The following is a 25,875-nucleotide window of genomic DNA, read 5'->3' on the forward strand; positions in this document are numbered from 1 at the left end:
TATTTAATTCACTATTAAGTTTTATTATTATTAGCTCATTACATTTTTATTATATGTAATAATATTATTTAGATTTATTTATTTTCATTTATATTATTTATTTATAAACAATAAATGTATTAGATTTTTATTATAAACTGTAAACGACAGGCGGGGCATACACAGTGATGTGAGGAATTTGAACACTCATCTATACGTCACGCCCACGGTTTTAATATAGTGTCAAGTAAATACAAACACATTAACTTCAAATACAAGCGCATATTGCAAACATGCGGGTCATACAAACCACGACAAGGAGATACCGATGGAGAAGTTCATTCATTTTATTAATCCATGGAAAATAATATCTCACATCTTTACATGTTTAAGCTACCTTCGGAAGACGTAACAGTCCAGAACCTTTTTACTTCCCAACACTTAAATCCAGGCCAACCAATTACAACAACTCACAAAGCAGAAGCTAAATTTAGAGGTTTCATGAACTAATCCGTACCGCCAACTAACTCGCCTATTTAAAAAAAAAAAAAAAGTGTTCGAGAACCAAACTCTCAAACCGCCCCCCGTTGCTAATGCACAAATCCACTGCTACATCCCTAATTCATCCCAATCTTTAATGCCTATCTTATGACCCATTTGAACGATATCACCCCTGACGAAAATATTTGGGAATAGATAAGTAAGTCTGTTCGGCAGAACAGCAAGCAGACTGAAGTTTGAACCACAGGACTACGACACGAGGATCGGACGTCAACAAAGATGAGAGGTGAGCGACAAATGAGTTGTTCTAGCAGCAGCAACAGCAGCAAAATTTGGTTTCTTTTTTTCTCATTTTTGAACTTTTACAATATTGATATATGGTTTACACCAAAGTATAAACACGTTTGTACAGTATGTGCATATATAGATACACACACACATACATTTAGTATATTATGTTCTAATTAACTACTTGCAGGAGGGTTGAGGCGTTTACAGTATTATGGCACATTTCAAACTGAAGAGAGAACATGTCACAGGTCGCACTATAACAGTAGGCAATGCTGACTTTATATATGTGTATGTGTAATTATATATGACCGAAAACCTGTAATACATTAATATTTGATAAGCACATCTGAAAGCATTACATTGATATTTCATTGTAAGGATTATCTGAAGATTAAATGTCTTTACATCACTCCTTTCAAGTGTTTGTCCTGAAGGTGCACAACCACCTCTCATCAGTGCTGCAGGGAAACGAAGCCCGACTTGCAAAACAAACGATACTCCACTCCGAAAATAAAACAAGATAAAAAAAGAAAGCAAAGTGAGTGCTTTTCTATCACCTGATGAACTCTTCAAGGTTGAAAAAATAAAATAAAATACTGGCTTCTAACCCAGCACCAATGTACCATCCAACAATGAAACTTCCTTCTTGCAGTAATCGTTAGTGACACGTATGTTACAGATATATAGATAGCATGTATATACCTCCCTGTGTGTACACAAGCCAACCACTAACTTTGATGGGAGCAGAACCACCTCGTTGTGACAAGATACCGCCACGGAAAGGGTGCATGCAAGAAGAATACCACAACCCAATGCGGTATTAAAATCCGAACTGCCATTTGTGTTAAGAGACGAGGTCAAATTTGGGTTTTTTGAGGGATACCGGAGAGACTCGAATCATCAGCTTTTCTGAACAGTTGCTGGCATGAGTTCCCGTCCCTCTGCCTTTTCTCCACTACTCTTTAAGCCAATTAAAATCAAGAGTTTGGCGACTCAGCAGGATCTTGGTCTAGAGGAAGGGGCTTCAGCCCTTTTAAAGCTTGGTCCATGTACTTGTCTAGAGATTATTCTGTTGGTGTGGTCTGAACAGATTCTTAAGCAGCACAACTTATTTGAGCTCAAATTACATAATTCTGAAGAGAAGTGATTTGAGGGGCGATTTTACATTTTCAGTTAATTTTTTTTCCTTTCTTAAAGACAGTGTGATCTTAGGAGGACAAGCGATGTTATAAGGGAAAGGTGAAACCACTCTTCACTTGGCAGTCATCATCTGGACAAACTCTGCAAAGAGAATAACATAAAAGTTTAACAAAACTGAAAATTCAACATAGCACAACAAACAAAGTGAAGAGCAGTGGAATATTTTGATGGCACTAATCTTATGATTATTTTACAAGAGATTCATCTTGGATGTGAAAGACTACAGTTACAGTCCTTCATGACCCATTTTCCCACCATTTTTTACATGCCAAAACAAGGGTTACAGATAGGTCAGGTAAGGTTGCAGCAACGACCTCCTTGTCAGCAACGGTACACGGCGCCATTATAAACCTGTCGCCAATTTAGATGTTTAGAGGTGCGACAGGACTTGTTGGGGTACAATTATTCTCAACATTCTTGGTGCACTTCAGAGAATGCTGCAGGGTCTTTTATGGAATGTGGTTTTGAATTATTCAAGAGGCACGAGGGAGAATTCGCAGCCTAAAGGGAAGAGTAGATTCACTTCCCACCACACGCAGAAGGAAGCAGATAAAGAGGAAAAACTCACCCTCGTAGTTGACCTGTCCATCTCCATCGATGTCCGCCTCGCGGATCATTTCGTCCACCTCCTCGTCGGTGAGCTTTTCCCCCAAGTTGGTCATGACGTGCCGTAACTCTGCTGCACTGATATAGCCATTACCGTCCTACAGGGGTCAGCAGAGAAGAGCGGGCCTTCGTTAGTTCCTTCCAAGTGTTATTTCAAAGAGAAATTAAACTTAAGGAAGACACCCACATGTCCTAAATACAGTGTGGTCTGCCCCGTCTTATGTCATGCATACCAACAGTTTTACCAAGTATGACCTGAAACAGAAGCAGGACTGAGAAAGGATTTTGAGAGGCAAGTTTTCTGATTCAAGAGTCATTGGCAAGGAAAGACATTTAGATGCGAGACAAATTTTGTGTGTACAGAATTGTATTCATTCTCAATGGAGTCTGATATCTTTGAGTGTTGTTCACAGACTATATATCATAGGATACAGGATAACATACAAGTCGTTCATGAAATACATGTCTTGCAACAACAAATTGACACTAGCCAAATTAACAGTCAATGTCCCCTGGGACAACAACAATTTGTTAATGTAGTGATCGGGTATTCTGAAGAATATTTTGATGGCTGAGAAATCAAAGCGAGAAATGCTCTACTGGAGAAAAGTCTAGGGATACATTTATAGATTATTTATTGCATGGACTAAACAGGATTTGAATAAATGTATTTTACTATAATATCCTGTCTTCTAAGCACTACTCTGCACTGATCTCCAAATCACAGAGCTGGGGCTATGAGACTGTGTGAGAGCAAGACAGGGCAGGTCCAGTCAGGAGGAGGAGTTTTTACTAAATGAAGTTGTATTCTTTTAAGATTATAATCCTTTGTTTTGCAAATGAATCACATCTTATCTGATAAAAAATGCACATCCAAGCTTAAAAATAAATAAATAAAATATATTTTGCTACTACATCCCTTGAGAGGAAAGATTCAGTGCTGACAAGGCCAGGTGGAGAATATCAAACAAAGATTAAAACTTCCAAAGATCAGATATTTTACATTCATATCTCAATAACAGATGTTTCTATCCAAAGTGACTCAGAAAGTCAACAATTCTGAGATATATTTGTGTTTCAACAGTCATCTTAGGACACTACATAGCAGTCATATCATAGCCATGGGTGCAAGTCATGTCAAGTGCAAATAATAACACAATAGATAAATTACAAACAATACTGCAACTAATGCTAGGGGGGGATTCAAATCACATTTCAACTGGACAACACCCAAAACAAGTCTAACAGTCATGCTTGGAGACCATCTTAGATGCTAAAAGAAAAATGAAGTGAGCTGGGACCTCGCGTATCCATCGTTACTATCGGCAAATTTGTGCGTAGACACCCATGGGATTTTTTTAGCCCTGAAGTTTGTCTCAGAGACCAGTGTAAAACCTGTGTAACCTCTGAATTTAGACACCGATTGGCTAACACTGATGTCTTTGCAGGCCTGGGTGATTGCTCGTTACAAGAGGTAGACAATAGATGTTAGGAGGAAGGAATTACAAATAACCATCATACTTTGCTGCCGACTGTCAAAACAATCTTGAGGACTAAAAAAAACCCCAGGTGTGTGTATGAACAAATTATTAACGACTGATACATGAGACCCCAGGTTTGTGGCTTTGAATGAGGTCATGTCATCATTCCACCACGCTAGGGACAGGTAAGAAAAAGGTTTGGACCTAGAGCCCATCTAAAGTGGTCTGCACGATATTGGAAAAAACCCACACTGTGATTTTTTCTCTCTCTGCAATGTGAAAAAATACATGAGTTTTTACCAGATGACTCAAATAACCATTCGGGAAGAATTACTCATTCTGGAATAATTGGGGGTGATTTTTTTCTTTTGCATGACATACCCAGCATTTGACAGATGTGCGCTTTCGGGGGAGCAGCCAAAAGTAGTAGTAGACCCAGTATTTCACTTGACATGATTAAGCGTTTCATCAAATCACTCCCACACAGAACTTTTCTCCCCTTCCTTTTTTTTTTAATTCCTTAATTTTCTCCGTTCTTTTTTGCCTCCATTGCTGCTTCAGACATTTGGATGGTGCAATTGGCACAATGAAAGTCTAGTCTGCTAAATCGTGCCTGACGAAAAATTACGCTTAAAATATGTTCACATTTTAGAGAATGTAATCAATATTTTCCTCATGTATTATTTCACCCACATGCACCACATCCACTATTAATCAGAACTTTAATTTTTATGACTCAGCTCGTGGATATAACTGTGATCCGTGGATCACTAGCCGAGAAGCAGACGAACACGTCAATGTCTCATTTGTCCAAACAGGGTGAGAAATGAAAAAGTTCTAAGCATTAAATTGCAGTAAATGATGTAATATCAGACTTCTCTTGTAGATTAGTCTTGGAAAATGAGAACTGTGTGAGTCTGCTTTCTGTATCAAGCAGCAAAAAGTTCTATCATGAGGCGTTTGAGTTAATTTGCCTTACTTCATGTTGTACGTCCTGTGATGTGACTATTGCACACGCGTCCATCACGATGACTATGCTGAAACAATATATTGCGCAGCCCTAAACTGAAGTTTATGATGAAAAGGATGAAACTGATGAAAAGGAAGAGGGCTGGCAGGAGTGTCTATTATTTTCTCATTACCCTGAGGACCAAAGTGATCGACGGTTGTCAGTTTTAACCCGACCAACACCTTTCATAAGCACATCCTCTCCCAGACACACACTCACACAAAGCCTCTTCCTTTCTTTAACAGGGTTCCTGCAGGTTTCAACAGGTTACATTTAAGACTTTTTAAAGACCTTTTTAAGACCGCTTCGAATAAAATTTAAGACCTATTTCACAGCAAAAAAGAATGAAGGACAATTACTATGAAAAAATAAAAAAAAGTCAAAGAATTACTTACAAAGTAAATTTATTAACGTTCAACGAGAACAACTTCACGTTCCATCAGAGCAATTCTTTCAATGAACATGCAGTAAAAAACTACAGTAGAGGCACCTCCTACAGATCACAGATTATGTGTTATGTGTGGGGGTATGAATGGAGTTTGGGGACAGTTAGTGTGCGTTTACATCTGCCAGTCACACACTGGTCTATACACAGCTGCACATTTTATAGAATACTGAGTGTATGTGTATTTGTCTGTGTGTGTGTGTGTGTGTGTGTCTGTCTGTCTGTTTGACAAGAGCTATTTTCTGAGCTCTTCTCCCTTGGCCACAATCTCCTTTTCAATGATCTCAAGCTCAGCCAACGTCTCCTTGTGGCCCCTCCTCAGAATATTTGACTTTGAGATGAGCGCTGCCATTTTGCTGCCAGCCTTGCCCTCTGCCTCTTCTGCAAACCTGTCTGCATCTCTGGTCAGACCTTCAAGACACCTCTAGGATGGTTTTCCTTCTCTTTTTCAGTTCCTCCAGGTGGTCCTCTGCAGCCTCTCTCGTCTGACCCTGTGCTTCTGACTCCTTCTTCCTTCTCTCCTGATCGAGGTGGACACGGTACCTGGACCTGGCTGATGCCACAGCATTCAGGAGCTCCCTAGCGAGTGGGACCTTGGTAACACCTCCGCGTAGAGTGACAGTCGCACATGAGCCTGTGAGCAACAACAGTGTCCTCGTGCATATTCCAAGTCTCTACTTCCTTGTTTACAGAAAAGCCTCTCTCCACAGAGGCTTGACCATGGGACAAGATGAGCAGCCTCTGGCAAAAAGCCCAGAGCCCAGGACAGGGCTTGCTAAGAAATCACGCAGAAAGATGTCCAGCCTCTTCACATGGGTGGGAAGGAGAGGAACTCCTCACTTCTGCTCTCAAGCGACAAGAATGCCTCAAACTGTTGGAGAATTACATCAACTATAGCAAAACAGATGAAAGAGAAAAATGAAGAAAAATATATTGATAAATCATTAAATTACGTCAACAATCAGACTGGTTATAATGGTGAACAAAATAATGGTGTTGAAACTACATTAGGTTACAATGGTGTACAATTTGTAAAAGCCTATTTCAGAACTATTCCTACCAGCAGAAACACCTCCTGTCAGCTGCTTGTCCTGCAGAACCTTTGAACAAGCCATTTCATCTGTCTCTTGCACCTGCTTGGGTCTCTACATTACATTGGGGTCCAGACATGCCATCCGTCTAAACTGTTGGATATTTGAGGGGGCTCTTCTCCTGCACTTTGCTGACAATATTTGACAGTCCTTGCATGCAGTTCCTTCCAAACTCAAGGACGGTGAGCTCTACACATTTGGTGCTCTGGAGAGGGGGATAATAGGCCGTAAATAGTACATGACATTTGCTGCTTACATCCGGACCACAATTTGTAAAATGATCATTTCAAATTATCACACTAACTTGACTTCATAAACCCCATATCATCAACACAGTGTACAAATCAATTAGGCCTAATCAGTGATGACAAGAGTATTGTAATGATAATGTGGGGTGCTACCCTTATAAATCATTACCTTGGTCAACTCAGTCAAGTCTTTGCAGAGGAATGGCATCACTGGCTTGGTACTTCAAAAAGGGATTGACAGTCCTGGCAACAGCCATATAGTAGAACTGCAGTTTGCCAAAGATGATTGGATCTGTCAGGGCTGATGCAATGGTGTCAAAGGACGCTGTTTCAGGGTTTGGGAGTTTCTTGGTTCTCACTGCATCCACGTACTGGAGCAGTGTTGGCCACACCGCAAGAGCCATCTCCACCACAGACAGGTTTTCAATCCAATGGTGGCCACAGAATGACAAAGGGACTACTGCAGATTTGGTTAGAGCAGTGTAATCTTCCCTCCTTGCTGGCACATTGTGGAACGATGTGTGCACTGCCTTCAGCAGCTTGTCCAGCTGCCAGATGGAAAAGCCACATTTGAAAGCGTTGTGTAATGTGTCGAGTCCACAGCTCCCCACGACAACAAGCTGAGCCCTTCCATACGGTTCTGCATACTCTTGCTGGAAAATCCATCCATCCATTATCCAAACTGCTTATTCTGCTCTCAGGGTTACGGGGATGCTGGAGCCTATCCCAGCAGTCATTGGGCGGTAGGCGGGGAGACACCCTGGACAGGCCGCCAGTAGCTGAGCCATCCGTGCCGGATAGTACCGCTGGGTCTTTCCCTCGTCTCCCTCCTGCGTGCTCCAACTGCAGCGGGATAGCTCCCTCTCCATATGTTCCCGTTCATCCACCGAGACATGGATACTGAACTCCTGAAATGTCTGGAGAGCATCCGTTAGGTCTTTTCACCAGACTCCGTGAACATTTTTAGCTGTGCCGGCTACATGCATTTGACTTTGATATTTTTCTGCTTTAGTTGTTTGATTACATCCCGCACCTGTGCTCTCTTCTTTTGTAACTCTGGGGAGTAGTTGTGGTTGAAATATATCAGTTTTGCTTTGTAGAGAATGTGCTTTTGATTCCATGGTTGTCTTAGGATTGCGTCTTTCACTGAATAGTCCACAAACTTAACAATTATGGACCTTGAGGGAGCTGTGTGGTTTCTTGGTTTGGTTGTTAGAGAACAGAAGGCTCCTCTCTATCTGAAGGTTCACTTCGGGCACTGGTTCAAGGACTGATTGAATCAGCTCCTTCACAAACACCTTCATATCCTTTCCTTCAGTCTCTTCAGGTACTTGGTAAATTTTTAGATTGTTTCGTCTAGACCTGTTCGGCAGGTCTTCACATCTGGCCATTAGATCCATCTCCTGGTGCAGCAGGTATTGGATTGCTCTCTCATATCTCCTCCTGTTGTCCTCTGTGACACTAATATGACCCTCCGCCTCCATGGGTCTTTTCTCAAGTTTTGTCATTTCACCTTTCAATTCTTGCATCGATGATTCCAGCTTCGTCAGCATTAGCTTGGTCTGGTTGTGTCCTTCCAGGTTTTCTTTCCTTAAGTTTCTCCAGCTCAGCTAATATTTTGGATTCTGATTTGTGTGGGCTAGCATTATCTGTATCGCTTACACGAGTTTTAATTTGTTGCTTCAAATTTTTGTTCCTATCCTGCTTACTTGTGCTTTTACCTCTGACAGACTATGTCATGCTGAATTTTTGCGGGTTTGCCCAGTTTTTGGTAGTTTTGTTAGGAAATTATTAGTGAGATGGACGGAGCTCAACTTTTAGGCTGTTGCCTTGAACATGGCGTCACCGGAAGTCTGTCATCATCATTCAATTTAAAGTGCTGCCACACAGCTGAGGTCTTCAGCATTTTGTTTCCCTTTAACATCCAAGGTAAACTGAAGCGTGACGTCACTGCTGTGCATGAGAGGGATTTCAGGCGCCGCAGCTGAGAAAGTATATATTTACACATTTTAACAGTGCAATTAAAAAGTATAAATATAGGGGTCCGCGGTGGTGTAGCAGTCTAAGCATTGGCTTTGTGTCGATGCAGTTGCCCACTGGGGACCGGGGTTCGCGCCTCGGTCTCGATGAAGCAGCAATAATTGGCAATGCTGTCTTCGGGAGGGGGGCAGAGTCAGCTTGTGTTCGTCACATGAATGCATCTGTGTGTCGGAAAAAGCAGTGGTTTGGCCTGGATTCACCTTGTCACGAAGGTGGCAAGGCGTCTTCTTCGAGACTGCCAGTCGGAGAGACACAGTTGGCGAACGCATAAAGTACGAGGGTGGGTGTTTGAATTAAAATAGGGATCGATTGGCCACTAAATTGGCAGAAAAAGGGAAAAATCAGAAGTAAAATTTAGAAAAAAGTATAAATATAGTAAAAGAACAAGCTGACAAATATTTTGCAGTTTGCCTTTACTGATATCCTACATTAAGAAAAAAAAAAGAGAATATCCGAATCTTGCTGGAAAAGTTCAAAGAATTTCCAGTTAACGTTGGGCCCATCCATTGAGAGGGACACCAGGCTCCTCAGTTCAAGTTGGTCCACACACTCGAGAAATAAAAATTAATTATTAAATCAACCATATATTTTTTTGAATCAAGTTCAAGTAAGTGTGTGAGATTATTCTGTTATTTATGTTATTTTGTGTGTGTGAGACACACACATATATATATGCATACACACACGTATATATATATATATATATATATATACATACTCATACACATATACACACAATAAACAATGTGCAATAAACCCTCTGATTTGTCCTGAGCAACATCCCACTTCATCCCATTACATGTTCACTTATTGTTCTGTTGTGTGTGTGAGCAAATGTCATGTCTATTGTGTAGTATGTTTGGTTTCTCTGTGCTGTGGATTGGTTTTTGTAAATTGTAAAGTTAATGTCCTAATTGTCAAGTCTTTTCTTAATTTTAACACCCACCTGCCCAGGGACTACAGATGTCAATTAGCCTCAGGCTAAAATTTCATGTAAATGTTCATTAATATGCGCTGTCCCCGTTTCAAATATGTGTGTGTGTGCGTGTGTGTATTATTCATAGTATTGCTGAGATCGGAATGCATGACTAAATACCAATAACTAAACATGTTAAATACATATAAAAATGTAATGGTCAATAATTGATTACTTACTCTGACATGTTCCAGCAACTCCTGTGCTTCTGCATGTCCCATAAACTGCGACCCTAGGTACCTCGCCTGAACTTGCCCCTCCTCCCAGAAACGTACATGTAGATCCAGCTGCTTGATTTGGTCATCTGGTTCAAACTTTCATCAAACATGAGAACGAAGGGACTGTTGTTTACTTTAGAGACGAGGTCTCTCTTGGTGTATTCCGCTAAACCAAATCTCGTGATGTTGGCAGTTCTGTCACCACCACATGCGAATGTCATCGCTATTTCTGTATGTGGGAACATGCTTCTAAACAGCTCACCTATGCCCTTGTTGGTGCTGTAGAAATGGCGTTTATCTACAGTATTTAGCGTCCAGAGTACCTCCGCTTTTAGGGTTAGCGTAGATCTAAACGTCATCCAGAGGTCGATTATCCCTGATGTTGTTATGGGAGCTGCTGCACTTGATGCTCCCGCAGCAGTGGCGAACACCAAATGGATGGCAGGCGTTGTTGTTGGCTTTTCAGTTGGGTCTTGTGTTTCTCTGACTGACCATGCAATTCTTAAGCCTTTACCCCCAATATCCCGAGTTTAATAGTTTTCTTGCAGCGGGCTTCAAAAACATACCCCTCCACCACTTTCAACCAAGCACTAAACGTGCTTTTCTCCAACCGCTGGTAGTTGAATTTACACTTCCCCATGAAGTTAGAAAAGTAACAGACAGAAGTTAAAGACTTGAGCGTTCATTTATATCCCGGTTCGGACTGACAGCATGACACATGCTAGAGGATACAAACACAAAACACTAGCTCGGTGTTCTCCGATAAATTGACCAGGGAGCTGGAAAGTTGTTTTCTTTCGATACAGATTATTGGAGTGGAACTATTACTGTAGTGCTTACGTTGCAGCCTGGACGTTTCCCTCAAACACATTTAACCTGATACAGAAAAGTTTTTTTAAGACCTATCAAAATCATACTTAAGACCAAAAGACACATTTTAGATCAAATTTAAGTCTTTTTAAGGCCTAAAATTCTGATTATCAAATTTAAGACTTTTTTAGACTTGAGACCCCGCGGGAACCATGTGGCTCTATACAGGACAGCAACCTTATTTATGTCCATCCAAGATTTAGCCCGATTATCACAACTCCTTCGATTAAAAAAAGCAACAAATCCTTAACTGTCAACAGTGTATCCTTTCTGAGTTTTTGGCATCACATCACACTACCTTAAGCCTCAGATTACTCCGGTCTCCTGGAACCACCAAGTGCTTGCTGTGTGCCAGATTACGGCCCTTACTGGAGATTAGCCTGGTTGTGGCTTACCTAGCCAAAATTACTGGATACTACTGTGTGTGATTCTTGCATTGAGTGAGCTTAAGAAAAGAGATGTCAACAAAGCAGGATTTGTAAAGGTAAATAAAACTGGGAAATTTAAGCATACAAAGCCACTACTTTTCACTGTTCAGAGAAAATGCTGGGAGGCTGATATTCATAGGTTTGATTTTGTGTCAAGACTAAACATGTTGCATAATTAAAGAAAACATAACTATAACAAGCAATTCTGTAACAAATGTGTGTTTATAGGACACAAATAAGCACAGTTTCAACAACACCCTGCATGATATTGGCAATACAAGTCCGAGCAAAGTACTGTTCCTAATAGCTTATCACTGAGACTGAAGCCCAACAGTAAGTTATCGGTAACTTCATGCTCAGCTCCCTATCAACAAACAAACACTTGACTTTTTCTAAGTCATACTTTAAGACATCAACACAGCAGCACACTTGTTATGCAAAATCGTACATCAATCTAAAGAAATAAATTCTCAACACCATCTGCAGTTGTCACAAACCACCTTTTATTGTTCCAGTGGTGGTTCGCTTATCACTCGTGCGCAAGATGGTATGATAAACACACACACACACACGAGATGTGAGCACATAGATCCTACATTCTCCTGAACTTAGTTACCAAGAATCGTTTTAATTGGTTGTTTATTTGCATCATCTTCAATCCATATGGATTCCACACGTGCCATTTTTGTGCTTCCATCTTTTGTTCCATTTGGTTGAATATGATGTGGAATCAAAAGGAATATCGACAGCAATGTTCATATTATGGATAAGCAACAAACTGGATGATAAAAGTGAATGTTACAGTGTGGTCTACAAATTAATAAAATGATAAGCGCAGCTTATTATTTCATTAATTTTAATTTAGTTAAAATTAATGTTATCATTTTAATTTATTAAAATTAATTTATTTAATTAACATTAATTTTACAATTTTAATAAAATGTATCATTTTATTAATTTTAATTTAATTAAAACTAATTTTATCGTTTTAATTTATTAAAATTAAATTATTTTATTTAATTTATTAAAATTAATTTGGATGTGAAAGAAAATGGATGTGAAAGAAAACAAGTAGTTATCAGATTTTAAAAGGTGCCAATTCTATTCTGTGACACTAATTTTCCTATCAAAACCCTTGGGGGAAAAGGGTACAAAATAAGGTGGTGTCAAGACCGAACATATCAGTCAATGCTTTCCTGCACAAAAAAAAAAAAAAATCCAGTTGAAAGCAGAGTGATTCATTGCATTAAGTGGCTTGTTGATGTTTTTGAACATTTTTTTAAGCCAGCCAAGTTCCGAGTCTTCTTCTGAATTAAACGGTTGCAATTTGGCTTGACCCACGGCCAATAAGGAAAAAAAAAACAAAAACAAAAAACTAACTAATTCGTCGCCCATGCAGTCATTCTGTACCTTGTCAAACACCCTGAAGGCTTCTCTGATCTCTTCCTCACTGTCTGTATCCTTCATCTTCCTGGCCATCATTGTCAGAAACTCGGGAAAGTCGATTGTGCCGTTACCTACATGGAGAAAACAAATTTTATTTGACTGGCAGTACCATACATTTCTGCCACTTATTTAGATTTTTCCAATCATGATCATGGATGCAACACTTGCCTGCAGAATCTAACAGCAAATATCACATTCTTTAGCTTACTACATTAACACATTTTTATGTTTAACACAGCTACAGGCTAACAGATCAAGTCTTTCTCAGAAGAGCCTATCACAAATCAATTACTTCCAGATTTTAACCTACACCATTAATGTACACAGGCATTTTATGAAGAGATTTGAGGGTATGTCACAATAAGGATAAATGTCTCGCCCTAAAACACTAAAAATATATTCTTTATTTCCTAAGTGAAAAGGGGAACATATCAAGGCATGTCTGCGACAGCAAGGCCTTTTTTTTTTTAAATCAACAACCATGCTTACAATCAACAATGCAATAACCATAGTGGCTTTTCATATTGTTGTTTAGTCCACTCAACAACATTCATTTTTAATAGAGCCGTTCTAAAATTGTGTGTAAATCATTTGCACTTTAAAGCTACATTAGGCATTATTTTTGATACTAAGTGAATCAAATGACTCTAATATGAAAGGTCAGGTGAATGTCCAGGACACTGGCACTGCATTAACTAACTTGACCTACAAGAGGTACTTTCGGTCGGTGGGAGTCTAACTCACGTAAGTAACATTATTCAGCCGCACTAAATTGTCCCTAGGTGTGTATGTATGTACGTATGTATGTGTGTGTGAGTGTGTGTCCTGTGATGGCCTGTCCAGGGTATCTCTCTGCCTGCTGCCCACATACCAAACAAGTGACAAACAAGTTGGCAAGCGGGTTCCATGTTGAGCAGTGAAACCATGAACAACTACAGTGCTGTACATTTCATACGTACTCTACGCTTTACTTTTGGTACAAATGAGAAGCACGCTATCCGTGGTGATCATGGTGATGTCTGAACGCAGAATACAATGCCGTATGCTCCTGGAGTGTTCCAACCACGCGGCTTCTGCTATGCTCCACTTTATGCCCTCTTTACTACCACTACGCTGCTCCGACTTCCGGGTGACAGACCGCTGCGGGAACTACGGATCATGTGCAGGACACCTAGGCCAGTTCAGGGCCAATTGAAGCGTATACATGCCAGAGTAAATCGATCCCCAACCGCATTATCTACGTGTGGTAGTCCGGCTTCGAGAAATTTGATTTAGTACGATTTCAGTCAGAGTAATGCGTTTACATGTATTTTAAAAGCCCAGTTTTTGTCACACTAACACAATGAATCCACTTTTTCTAACATCATGTAAACGTAATGAATTGACGGCTGGGATAGGCTCCAGCAGCCCCGTGACCCTGAGAGCAGGATAAGCGGTTTGGATAATGGATGGATGGATAATGTGAAAGGATTTCTAGTATTGTAGATCCCACTGAATCACCCCAGTCTACAGTTTTCCTTCACTTTCAGTCAGTGTTTGGTTTTGCCGGTCTGTCAAAGTGCACCTCCCTCTCTGGTTGAATCATTCCTCTCCCCAGTAACCTCCCCTCATATAAAACCGTGGCTAAGATGCTCACAACTCAAGTTCAGAACTCTACCGCTACACCTGTTCAGTGTGAAACGGCCAAGAGGCAAACAAAGAGATTGATTGGTGAAGACATTTACCTATAGTGTCGAGTATGCTAACACAGTAAAGACAGCGATGTTTGTTAAACATTTTGTTGGGCGTAATACCTCATTGCTAGACATGTTAGATCAGTGGTACAAAACCATAAGGCGGACGAGAGAATGCAGATTTTCATTCCAGCTGGACTCCAAAGCAGCTGATTTCACTGATTAGCATAGCTTCGACCAAAGAGGAAGACAAAACAGTGACATCACCTGTTGTCCAGTTGGAATGAAAACCTGCTTACTCTCGGGCCTCCACGGCACGTGGTTGAGTACCACTGCATTAGGCTATAGTGCTTTCTTCCTTACCGCTCTGTGAGCACTATCGAGCTGAAAAAACGGATAGCAAGCATGTGCTGTGTGTTATGCTTAAGCCACTGTAGTGACACGGAGGGAGGGATAGCAAGTGTTTTACCTGTGTTTTGGAATCTCTGTAGCATTACCATCTGCTCTCTAGCCGTCAGAAATCACTTCATGCAGCTTTAAGGTTACATGAGTTACCATCTTCAGGACTGTAATTTTAACTATGACTTTAAAACACACAACTTATTTATGCATATGTGAGCAGTTACTCAATGCCACACCGATTTCTTCGTTAATCTAAGGCTACTGCTGGAAACAGACAGACATATTATGCGAGATATGACACGTGTTGAAAGCAGATCCACAAGTTCAGTGAACTTACTCAGGTTACTTGGTCATAATTTGTGCGAAATTTGAGTAGCAACGCATAGCCCATGCTGGATGAACATGGGATCATTTTAAGCTGTATTGTGGGCCTGTTTCAGATACATGCCTATGTGTTAGTTAATCGCTCTATTATAAAGGTGGGGATTTTTGAGCCCCTTTAGGACACAACCTCTCCATCGAACATTTGTGTGGGCCTGTCCCGCTCACCATCAGCATCCACCTCATTGATCATATCCTGTAGCTCTGCCTCAGTAGGATTCTGTCCCAGAGAACGCATGACTGTCCCCAGCTCCTTGGTGGTAATGGTGCCATCGCCATCCTTATCAAAGAGTGAGAAGGCCTCCTTGAACTCTAAATACATTGACAAAAACAGCAGGGTCAAGGTTGTGATCTAATGACTATTTTCTGGAGTTGAAACAAAAATAAAGTGCTGAAATCCCCATAACTACATAATGTAGTAAGGACATATTTCATATTGGTAGAGCAAATGCAATGTTAAGCACACTTACATTCACAAGTTCATTAAGGGGTTTGACCACCAGCATTCAAATTTAAAAATCTTAGTTTAAACAAAAAACAAATTGAAAACATTCCACTTTTAAATTTGTAATATCTATAACAGCAACACCTTGTTACAGTATAGCAGAATAAGGTATAAAAGACCAAGTTAGTCTCATGACTGATGGACTTATTGTACTGTAATTGGGAGGATGGAATGTCATTTCTTTAAAACAAGCAAACAAAATAAGCATACATGTGTGCCCCGCTTTGTTGGCGTTAAACAAAACCGGTCAACTATGAAGGCTGGAGCAATTTATAATTGCAGTAAACACAATGGTTATTTTGTGGGATCCATTTTCATTGGAAAAATGTGTAAGTCTATGCGTTGCTTTCCTTTTATTTCCAATGTAGCACAATAGAAACTAAATCTCCATGTCGGTGTTCTTTAATAGCCAACATTCCCAATACTTGTTGGATGCAATCCAGTATCCTGCATTTTAAAGTGCTTTTCCATATGCTGTGTTCAAATGAACTAAGTTTTTGTGCGCCGACTGTGGCATGGTCTTATGAGCATTTCATGACCGTTTGTACCACGCCACTGACTGTATGTAATGGTACACCCCTGCTTTAATGGACTCTAACATCAATCATGGGGCTTGTGTTCTCACACCTGCTGGCATGTATGAACTGCCCAGCCCCATGGCTCCCAAGCAAATGTTACATACAGTTATTATACAACTGTACACCAATTTCTAGGGTGAGGGCAAGTACTCACCAGCAATCTGTTCTTCAGTCAGTTGGTCAGCCTGTTAGAAGTAGAAGAAGCACAAAAGTTATTTGCAGTGTTTGAGACTAGAAGGGATTTTTTTTTGGGGGGGGGGTACAAATAGGTAATACAGACTGCTTCAATTATAGTTGTGAATCAGGGTCTGACATAATTGATGGCCCAGAGCCAGAGAAAGTTTATGCGGCACAAGTTGATCGTCTGGGCCAGTGCCTGGCAATCAGTCATGGGTAGGTCCCTTTAAATCTTTCCGACCCTAGCGTCATTCATCCACCGTACTCGTAAAAAAAATTTCAGCAAAAGAAACAGATGAGGCGACGAAAAGAAAGAGGGTCTTTCTACTTTTGTGGAAGTTACAATACACTTGGGTGGAAAACAGCACTGTGGTATGTCCTGTAGTTTGCCGGCAATTCCCTGCAAAGGTTGACACATTATGAAGAAACAATCAGATGTATCATATTTTATAAAATGAATACATCACCAAAATTATGGGGAAAAAAAAGTTTATTGGCTGCTGCACCAGTGAAAATATACAAGACAGTAAAACTGATCGACTGGCCAAGTGGGCTAGTGGGGAAAAAATGTTACGTTGGACACTGAAAGCTACCTTAGAAGATGCTGCCAAGTAAAATTAATCTCTCATGCGGAGAGGAAAAAGGATTCTAAAATGGTAAAAAGTGAGAACATATTGGACAATGTCATCAAAATCCTCTCCGTGTATTGATTTTAGCTCACCTTTAGAGTGACCTCAAGAGTTTGGAACCATCTAAAACTAAGATTTTTTTCAATTTAACCAACGGAGCTGTTCTTGACGATTAAACATTACATGTAAATAATGCATATTCACATTTTGAATTTTACTTTTTACTTTTACTTTATTGATCCCGGTGGGAAAATTCTTCCTCTGCATTTAACCCATCCTAGCTCTGTAGCTAGGAGCAGTGAGCAGCTGCTGTGCAGCACCCCGGGGACCAACTCCAGTTCGTCTTGCCATGCCTCGGTCAGGGGCACAGATATGAGTATTAACCCTAACATGCATATCTTTTTGACGGTGGGGGAACCGGAGCGCCCGGAGGAAACCCACCAGACACGGGGAGAACATGCAAACTCCGCATAGAGAGGACCTGGGATGACCCCCAAGGTTGGACAACCCCGGGGTTTGAACCCAGGACCTTCTTGCTGTGAGGCGACAGCGCTACCCACTGCACCACCATACTGCCCAGGCTGGCTAGGCTGTATTGTATATGTTATACTTTGTTGTATACAATATACAGCAAAGTATACGGTATACCGTATTTTATATCCAAAGATCAAGAGATTGATGGATAAAAACTGATGCAGAAATACCATTAGCCGCTGAGATCACAAGACAAGGGCCCATTCTGGAAAATGTCGTCCGTTCCATTTTCAAATAAACAGAAGAAAAGGTGTGCTTAACCCTTCCAGTACAGCGGAAATCCCTGCACACGCCGCTCTTGCATAACTAGAACTTGAGACTTTCAGGATAAAAAACTTGCTGTCAGTTCTGACAACAGTGCTTTGATTATTAACTTGAGCTCCTTTTCTCTTTAAATTGTTGATCCTGTGACATCTCTATTCAAGCGGTTCCCAAACGTTTTAGACAACGACCTACATGCCGACCAGGTAAAAAAAATGCAATGTAGTAGCCCATTTATAGCCCCATTAAAGGCATCCAGTTTATTTATCCACAAATAATCACAACATAATAAAACATTCAAGAGATTATTGAAACAAACTACAGTGCAACAAAGATTCAATAAATTGTAAAAAAGTTATGCACAAGCAGTCAGTTTTAAAGAGCAAAGAAGATGGGTGAGGGCGAGGACACGCTCAGGTAGATAAGCTGAACATGAGAGAAGATGGGGAAAAATGCTGTCATATTTTTTCAATTAAAGGGTATTTTTAGGGGGTTGTTCCCCATCCGACGCGAGGGTCTAAGGACAGGATGTTGTGTTGCTGTAAAGCCCATTGAGGCAAATTTGTGATATTGGGCTACACAAATAACATTTACTCGACTAGGAAGTCAATACAGTAACATATCTGTCTAAAAGAATTTAATGGACCGCACTGTCTTCCAGTTTTCATTACAGTTCCCTGGGACTGACCAAATTCTTGCAGAATGTTGAATAATCTTTTTTTAAATGGTTTTTCAACTGAGTGTCAGTATCCAAAAGGTAGGCATCACTTTTGTTTTGGTCACAGAGAGTGAGAAACACTGTTTTATGGGTTAATTGGAGCAACGGTGCAGCCTAGTGCAAAGTCAGACATGCTGAAAGTGATTTTTGCCATTTAACATCCATGACTGAGAAAAAAAAAAAGGCCTTCATGAGCAACTGAATTACATTAATATTTTTTTTTTAGAGCTGGATCGATCCACTTTTCAGTTCTCATCCCAGAATTTTGATATTGATCGATAACAGAGCTCTTTTTTCTTTTATTATCATCATCATTTTATTACTGCATTATGTATAAGGTTACACGAGGCTGTAGTAAACCACACAGAGCTTCTTATTACAAGGACAAAAAATATACAAAAACGCATTAAATTTAAATTTATTCCAAAGCAATTCATTTGAACTGTGGTTTTAGTAGCAGGTGTAGGGGAGCAAATCGCTACGGTGACTCCTTTAATGCATTAATTGACTTAAAGAGTCAAAACTGTGCTTTTATTTCCCTCTCCAAATTACCCAAAATAATTCAATTTGTTTTTACAAAAAGACCTATCCTGTAGTCATTTCACATTAAAAATGCCAGAAGGATTTATATATTTTTTGTTGGTGAAAGACATAAACCATTTACTAAGTGGTGATCTGTAAAACCAGCTGGAAATATGTTGCGCCGGGCAAACCTGGTGTTAAAGTGGACATGAAGCAGTCAATCAAGTCAACATGATTTACTATATGTATGTCCATTCTGATCACCTATTATAACAAATGTTATATTATGTACAAATGTAAAAAAAAAAAAGAAGCCCCGTTATATCTTCCATGGCAAGGGCGCCACCATCCCGACGTCACAGGGTTGGTTGGCTTGACTGAGTCAAACATATACGACTGTAAAAGCTGTAAAAGATACAGAAAGACTGAGCAGCCATTTGACAGAAGAAGACAAGACAGGCCACTATTGTATTGCTCCTGGATGTAAACATTTGTTTTACAGGGTTGCAGCCAAGGACGAAAAGGTCCATTTCCATAAGCTGCCACTGAAACAGAACAGTACTGAAACATTTCTGTACTGTCAGAACTCTTCATTCTGCCAGGCTGCGTATGCATTCAAGCCAATACGGCGTGGGAACTGGGTGGAATAATGGTATTTTCAGATGGCCGCTGCCGTCTCCTCCCCGGGTTCGGTTGCAGTGACCAGGCCAGAGAGGTTAAGCATGGAGCAACGCCACTAACTCCATGCACACCGAGTCCCTCTGGTACAGTTACTACGTCGTCTATGGCCGTTTTATCGTTCCCCGAATTACTATGGTAATTCAGGTTTACATTTTGTGGAGTTTCACTTTTTCCCTGCGGCCATCAGCCTCATTACTCACCCCCCACCCACCCTCACCACTCCCCCCGCTTCAGTTGCCTGCTCAGTGGTTTCCGCTCTCTATGTGGGCAAGTGAAGTGCTTGTGTCCCACGTCCCCGCTAGGCTTGGGCGATGGGATGACCATATCGGCAATTGGTTGAGTCCAATCGGCGGTTGTTTCTTTTTTTTTGTTGAGATTTCTGGCCTTTTATTTTGTTAATTTGATGGTCTGCTTCCTCGAGAATTCGACTCGGCAATTCAAAGAGTGTGAATAGGACCTGGCAGTCGGAGTTGGGCCATATGCACATTCTTGTTGCACCAATTTCCGACGAGTCTTTTGTGGTTGCTGTCCGAGCGATGTGCTGAAAAGCAACATCAATTCAGAAATCGTATTTGAGAATAGACCAAAAACTATATGTGCAGTTGTGCACCCTAATCATTTAACAGCATGGTTATGTTATCCCCACCCCATTCATTTTGGAGGCTGCAAGCGGAGGCGTCCTTCTCTACGTATTAGGAGTATTAGGGACGAATTAAGGGAAAAAAATTAAGATTTTTTCTTTTATTTTGCATTTTGAATTTAAAGTCGAAATGTTGAGAATAAAGTCAGAATAAAGTCAAACTGTCGAGAATAAAGTCGAGATGCCTGCGTCTTAGACGCCACGCTCGGCTGAGCGCCACACCTTCATGACCAAACAACTTTATCAATGATCTTATGACATAACATGTCCTCTACTACATGGAGGTGTAACCGTCGATACCTTGCCTCTGTCAGCACCAGCTATTTCAGTTTGCACAAATGAGTCGACCTCTTCCAAGTTTGTGTGGTTTCTCTTTCTGAACGGATGCGATTTTCAGCAGAATCTCTTCAAACGCTCAATACTTATTACCTCACTGTGTTTATGCGCCAAGAAATAAATGTCCTTGTTAGTAAAATCGATTCTGAAGTACAATTTCACCAGTGCACTAAAGCTAGTACACTGATTTATTTTTTAAAGTTCAACTTGAAATTTCAAGTTTATCCTTGACATTTTGACTTTATTCACTTTCTCGAAATGCAAAATAATTAAAAAAAATTCCTCCTCTTGTATTTTTTTCCCTTTATGTGGCCTCAATACTCCATCGTACTTCTTATGCCATCGGTCTCCCGCCCCCCCAAAATAGTTTTGGAAAGCTGTTCAGCCTGTTTTTACAGCTTATTGCTTAGAAAAGCTCTCAAGGTGATTTATTTTGTTTAATTGAAGAAGAGTAGCCTATAGGCTGTAACGTTTCAGTAAAATTAAGACTTTCACATTAATGCTCATGCAAATTGGTAGTGTTAAAATCTTTTGCAGGCACTACTCTTTTACAAAGACAGCAAATTACTGTCCTGTTTAAAACTAAAATAATCCCAAAGAATTTTATATTCTTTTTTGCAACGAACTCTTCCATCATTCATGACTGCACAGCAATCCCCAATTGTTGGGCTGAGGGTGACTGGTAGGGAAAAATTTTGACATCGTCCAACCCTAGTCCCCGTACCCACGCTCCGAACACTTCATACTACTTTAACTTACATATACCATTTTGGCTATGGGCTTGAAATTGCATTTTTATATATATATACACACACACACACACACACACACACACACACATATATATATATACACATATATATATATATACACAAACAACAGATTATAGAATCTGGATCGGCCGTGGATACCGATATTGGATTGGTCCGAACTCACATTTTTTCACCTCGGAAATCCCCTTGCAATTTTAACACAACAGACGTTCAACAGTGATACTATAAAAGCCACAGACATCAAGAGGCTACTTTGTAGATGTGTTTTTACACACAATTCCTTGTCAACATGTCTATGCAGTCAGCCACCTCTTCAAGGGAACAAAGAAAACGAGGGGTGATTAATCACAATACAGCCTTACATAGGTTTCACATGTTGCTCACTTTGAAAGACTTGCCCTTGTTACCAAGATCTAATGATCAAACTGGGTGAATTTACACCTATATTGTTTACTCAAAAAAGGCGCCACTGTATAACTCAGTTTAGTGATATTCATCTTTTATGAATTACAAAGGTATACCCTATGACCGCCTGGGCTGATTCACTAAGAGTAGGGAGCCATAGCAATGTCTCTGCTCCTTCAGGGTCATTTTGGAAACTAGTTTTCAAAAACGGCATCAACTGAGACTAATGCAGTTAGACCTCCAAATCAGCTTTCTTCTTCATCTGGGGGTTTCTGTCTATCCTATTCGAACAGGGTTTTATCAGGACTGTCTGAGACAACATGCACACTTCAGGCTGGGGAAGTGTGATGAGGGATGGGTATAAATACTTCACTGCCCGAAATACACACGCCTGCTATAATTAGTGAGACACGAACAGGGTCGCTAATGTAGCACACTGAGTATCACTGCCACCAACTGCCACTTTGAATCTTTTTATTGAACTGATTTGGGGGTTTGATTCATTATCAGGCCATAGCCTTTATGCCAATTGTTGCTTGACAGCACCTGTTGCTTTTTAACCAAATCCTATTTCATTTTCAGGCGGTCAGGATCTGATTCTTAGCTGGGACATGAAAATTACCAACCAAACCAAGGATAACAAAAATTAAAACTCCCATTGCCACTGGACCAACACCCAAAACCCAGTGCAATCTCTATGGTAGATAGCCATGTAATTACGATTAGATGGGCCTGGGGACTAAAAAAACAGGTTATGACCAAGCCAACAATGAAACTCATTTAACTCCAGAGCTAATACAGCGAACAAACACAACGTATTATACTGAGAAAGGCAAACATGCAATACTTGAGACAGATCATTGCCCAGGTCTCTGAAATAGATGTTTTTTAAGCTTCCACAAGCTCTTTGCACCACTAAGAAAAGATGACTGTTTTTACACACATTACTTGCCCTCTGCAAAGCCAAACAGACAAACGGATTAAACCCAACGTTACTCTAGGCCAGTGTTGTAATGCCATGTGTTCCTCCAATCCATTTCAATGAGTCACCATAGAGAGAAAAGAGGGGGGTTTGGCAAGGAGGGGGAGACTGTAGAGTATTTACTTTGTCCACTGCCAACTCCCTGGTGCTGAAGCAAACGGTCTGGACCAGAATACAATGCAGTTCAATGTTGAAGGATTCACAAGGCTACAGTGTATAGTATTCAACATCTGCTGAACGCTGTGGGTTATTACTGGAATTAAAAAAAGATTCTTTCACATCCTTATTGTACAGGCGGGGCAGGCAACTGCAAAGGTGTAAAATTAAAAATGTTCTCTAGTAACAGCCTCGTTAAACCAAATTATTCCTAACTACTATTTGACCATATTCTACTTAGATGGGCCTTTGTAGCATGCTCCAAGTCTTTTCATTTTACAGATGGAAAGATCTTTTTCACATCATGTGTCTTATCCTTCACCGGAAATCACATAAGCAGCAAAACAGATGTATTGACAGGGCCTATTCCTGTCAACCAAAAAAAAAAAAAAAACAAAAAACAAAAAACATGGGAGGTAAAGAAAGGACAAGCCACGGAGACAAAAGAATCGTTTGTCATGAAACAATGAAGCCCATTTAGAATTCACAAAAGCATGCAATGCGGATCTCGTCGGCCTACTGCACCAAGCATGGTTTGGTTCATTGCGGGGGAGGGGAGGCGTGTGGCAGATGGGCGAGGAAGGAGGGGTGGTAAAGGGGATCATTCAAGAAGAGCAGAATGCAGTTCAACGATGTGGCGCAATACGCAGTAGTGTCTAGAAAACAAGACGCCGTGCGTCTCGTGGCGAGGATGCGGCTGTGACAGAGAGCCATTCAAAAATGCGACACCCGAATTTTGCGTAGAACCCCCTGTCACGCATATCCCCGAAGTGTGCCGTTATGTAATCCCAATGTCAAAAAACCCTAATTTCGCTTGTTGCGCACGCCACGCCAGGCTCGAGACCACGCCAAGTGGCTTTGCCGAAGCCGCATTTACTCCCCAGACAAGAGCCAATTCGACGCGACGAGGGGGTTGCAAAAACGGCGGCCATGCCGAGCTCGCCAGTGAGTTAAGCGAAACTTAAGGTTGTAAATAACTAAGGCGGGCTTCACGCCAGCTCTATTTTTACTCAGCACCCTCTTAGCTACACCAGCGGCCGCCGCCGCCGCCACGCCCACTCAGAGCTGGCGCTCAGGTGCAGGGCGACGAAATCCCCATGCCGGGCAATGAATCTGCAAACGTAAAACCCTGCACGAAATCAGTTATACAACCCAGGACATTTTATTCTCCCTCTCTGTCCCCCCCCTCCCCTATCTCTCCCCCCCTCCCCTCTCTCTCCCTCGCTCGGTCACTGCTGCACCGCGGACGTCTCAAGAGAAATTCGGTTGCCGTTCACAGTCGGCTAAAACCGACAGCGGCAAATAAATACCGGCGATGGCGCCACGTTACCATCACCGCCATGACTGATGCGAATTCTCGCCTTTCCCTCTCTACGGGATGGGTTCTGTGCCCGTTTAACATGCTAGCTAGCTCGTTAGCACCGTTCGCTTGCCCGTAAGACTCGATTGGCGTTGGCTGGTAAAAAAAAAAAAAGAAATTAGACGGAAGGCAGTTGGAAACACAGCGTTTAGAATCGAACATCGCGCAATTTCTACAGTAAAATGCGGTACAACAAAAGCACATCGCTGCTGCCGCCGGCTAGCGGCGCCGCTAACGCTTCCGTTGACTCACCATTGTAACTCTAGCACCGGGTCTTCGGGCACCTCTGGAACGGCAAGTTGTTGTCTCAACAGACTAATTACACGCGGCCCGACTACAATATAGCGTCTTTTTTTCCTCTTCTTTATTTTTTTTTACCCTCCGCTTAAACGTCCGTCCCTTTGTTACCCAGCGTCAACCCGAAAGTTTGCTTCCACAACCCGACGACGGCACCAACCGAAACGCTAACTCGCACGAAGAATGCCCGCTTCGCAGTGCGGCTCGTATCCCTCCGCGGTGACGTCATCAGCCCTGCGCAGTTTTCTCTCCGTAATCCAGACCGCGCCGCGAAAAGGAGATATCGACCGATCAATCAACCAATCAAATCTTACTTTATTCAGAGACATACTAGGTCCATATAAAAATACAACACTGCGCCAAGAAAAGGAGATATCGATCAATCAACCAATCAAATCTTACTTTATTCAGAGACATAGGTCCATATAAAAAATACAACACAGCTCAACAAAAGGACATATCGATCAATCAACCAATCAACCAATCAAATCTTACTTTATTCAGAGACATAGGTCCATATAAAAAATACAACACTGCGCCGCGAAAAGGAGATATCGATCAATCAACCAATCAACCAATCAAATCTTACTTTATTCAGAGACATAGGTCCATATAAAAAATACAACACAGCGCAACAAAAGGAGATATCGATCAATCAACCAATCAACCAATCAAATCTTACTTTATTCAGAGACATAGGTCCATATAAAAAATACAACACAGCGCAACAAAAGGAGATATCGATCAATCAACCAATCAACCAATCAAATCTTACTTTATTCAGAGACATAGGTCCATATAAAAAATACAACACTGCGCCAAGAAAAGGAGATATCGATCAATCAACCAATCAACCAATCAAATCTTACTTTATTCAGAGACATAGGTCCATATAAAAAATACAACACAGCGCAACAAAAGGAGATATCGATCAATCAACCAATCAACCAATCAAATCTTACTTTATTCAGAGACATAGGTCCATATAAAAAATACAACACTGCGCCGCGAAAAGGAGATATCGATCAATCAACCA

At 41.0% G+C, this 25,875-nt stretch overlaps 1 protein-coding gene across 1 annotated transcript; it reads right to left on the reverse strand.

The window, feature by feature from the left end:
* Nucleotides 1-215: 215 nt before the first annotated feature.
* Nucleotides 216-25,040, reverse strand: LOC130115533 (calmodulin-1). Its single transcript, XM_056283231.1, has 6 exons — nt 24,795-25,040; nt 16,523-16,553; nt 15,454-15,597; nt 12,794-12,900; nt 2,540-2,675; nt 216-2,052 (listed from the first exon to the last, which is right to left on the reverse strand). The coding sequence occupies exons 1-6, from the start codon at nt 24,795-24,797 to the stop codon at nt 2,024-2,026; spliced, it is 450 nt and encodes a 149-aa protein (XP_056139206.1). The 5' UTR covers nt 24,798-25,040; the 3' UTR covers nt 216-2,023.
* Nucleotides 25,041-25,875: the final 835 nt, after the last annotated feature.

The sequence above is a fragment of the Lampris incognitus genome, chromosome 7 (genome assembly GCF_029633865.1).
Source record: "Lampris incognitus isolate fLamInc1 chromosome 7, fLamInc1.hap2, whole genome shotgun sequence".
Lineage (NCBI taxonomy): Eukaryota > Metazoa > Chordata > Actinopteri > Lampriformes > Lampridae > Lampris > Lampris incognitus.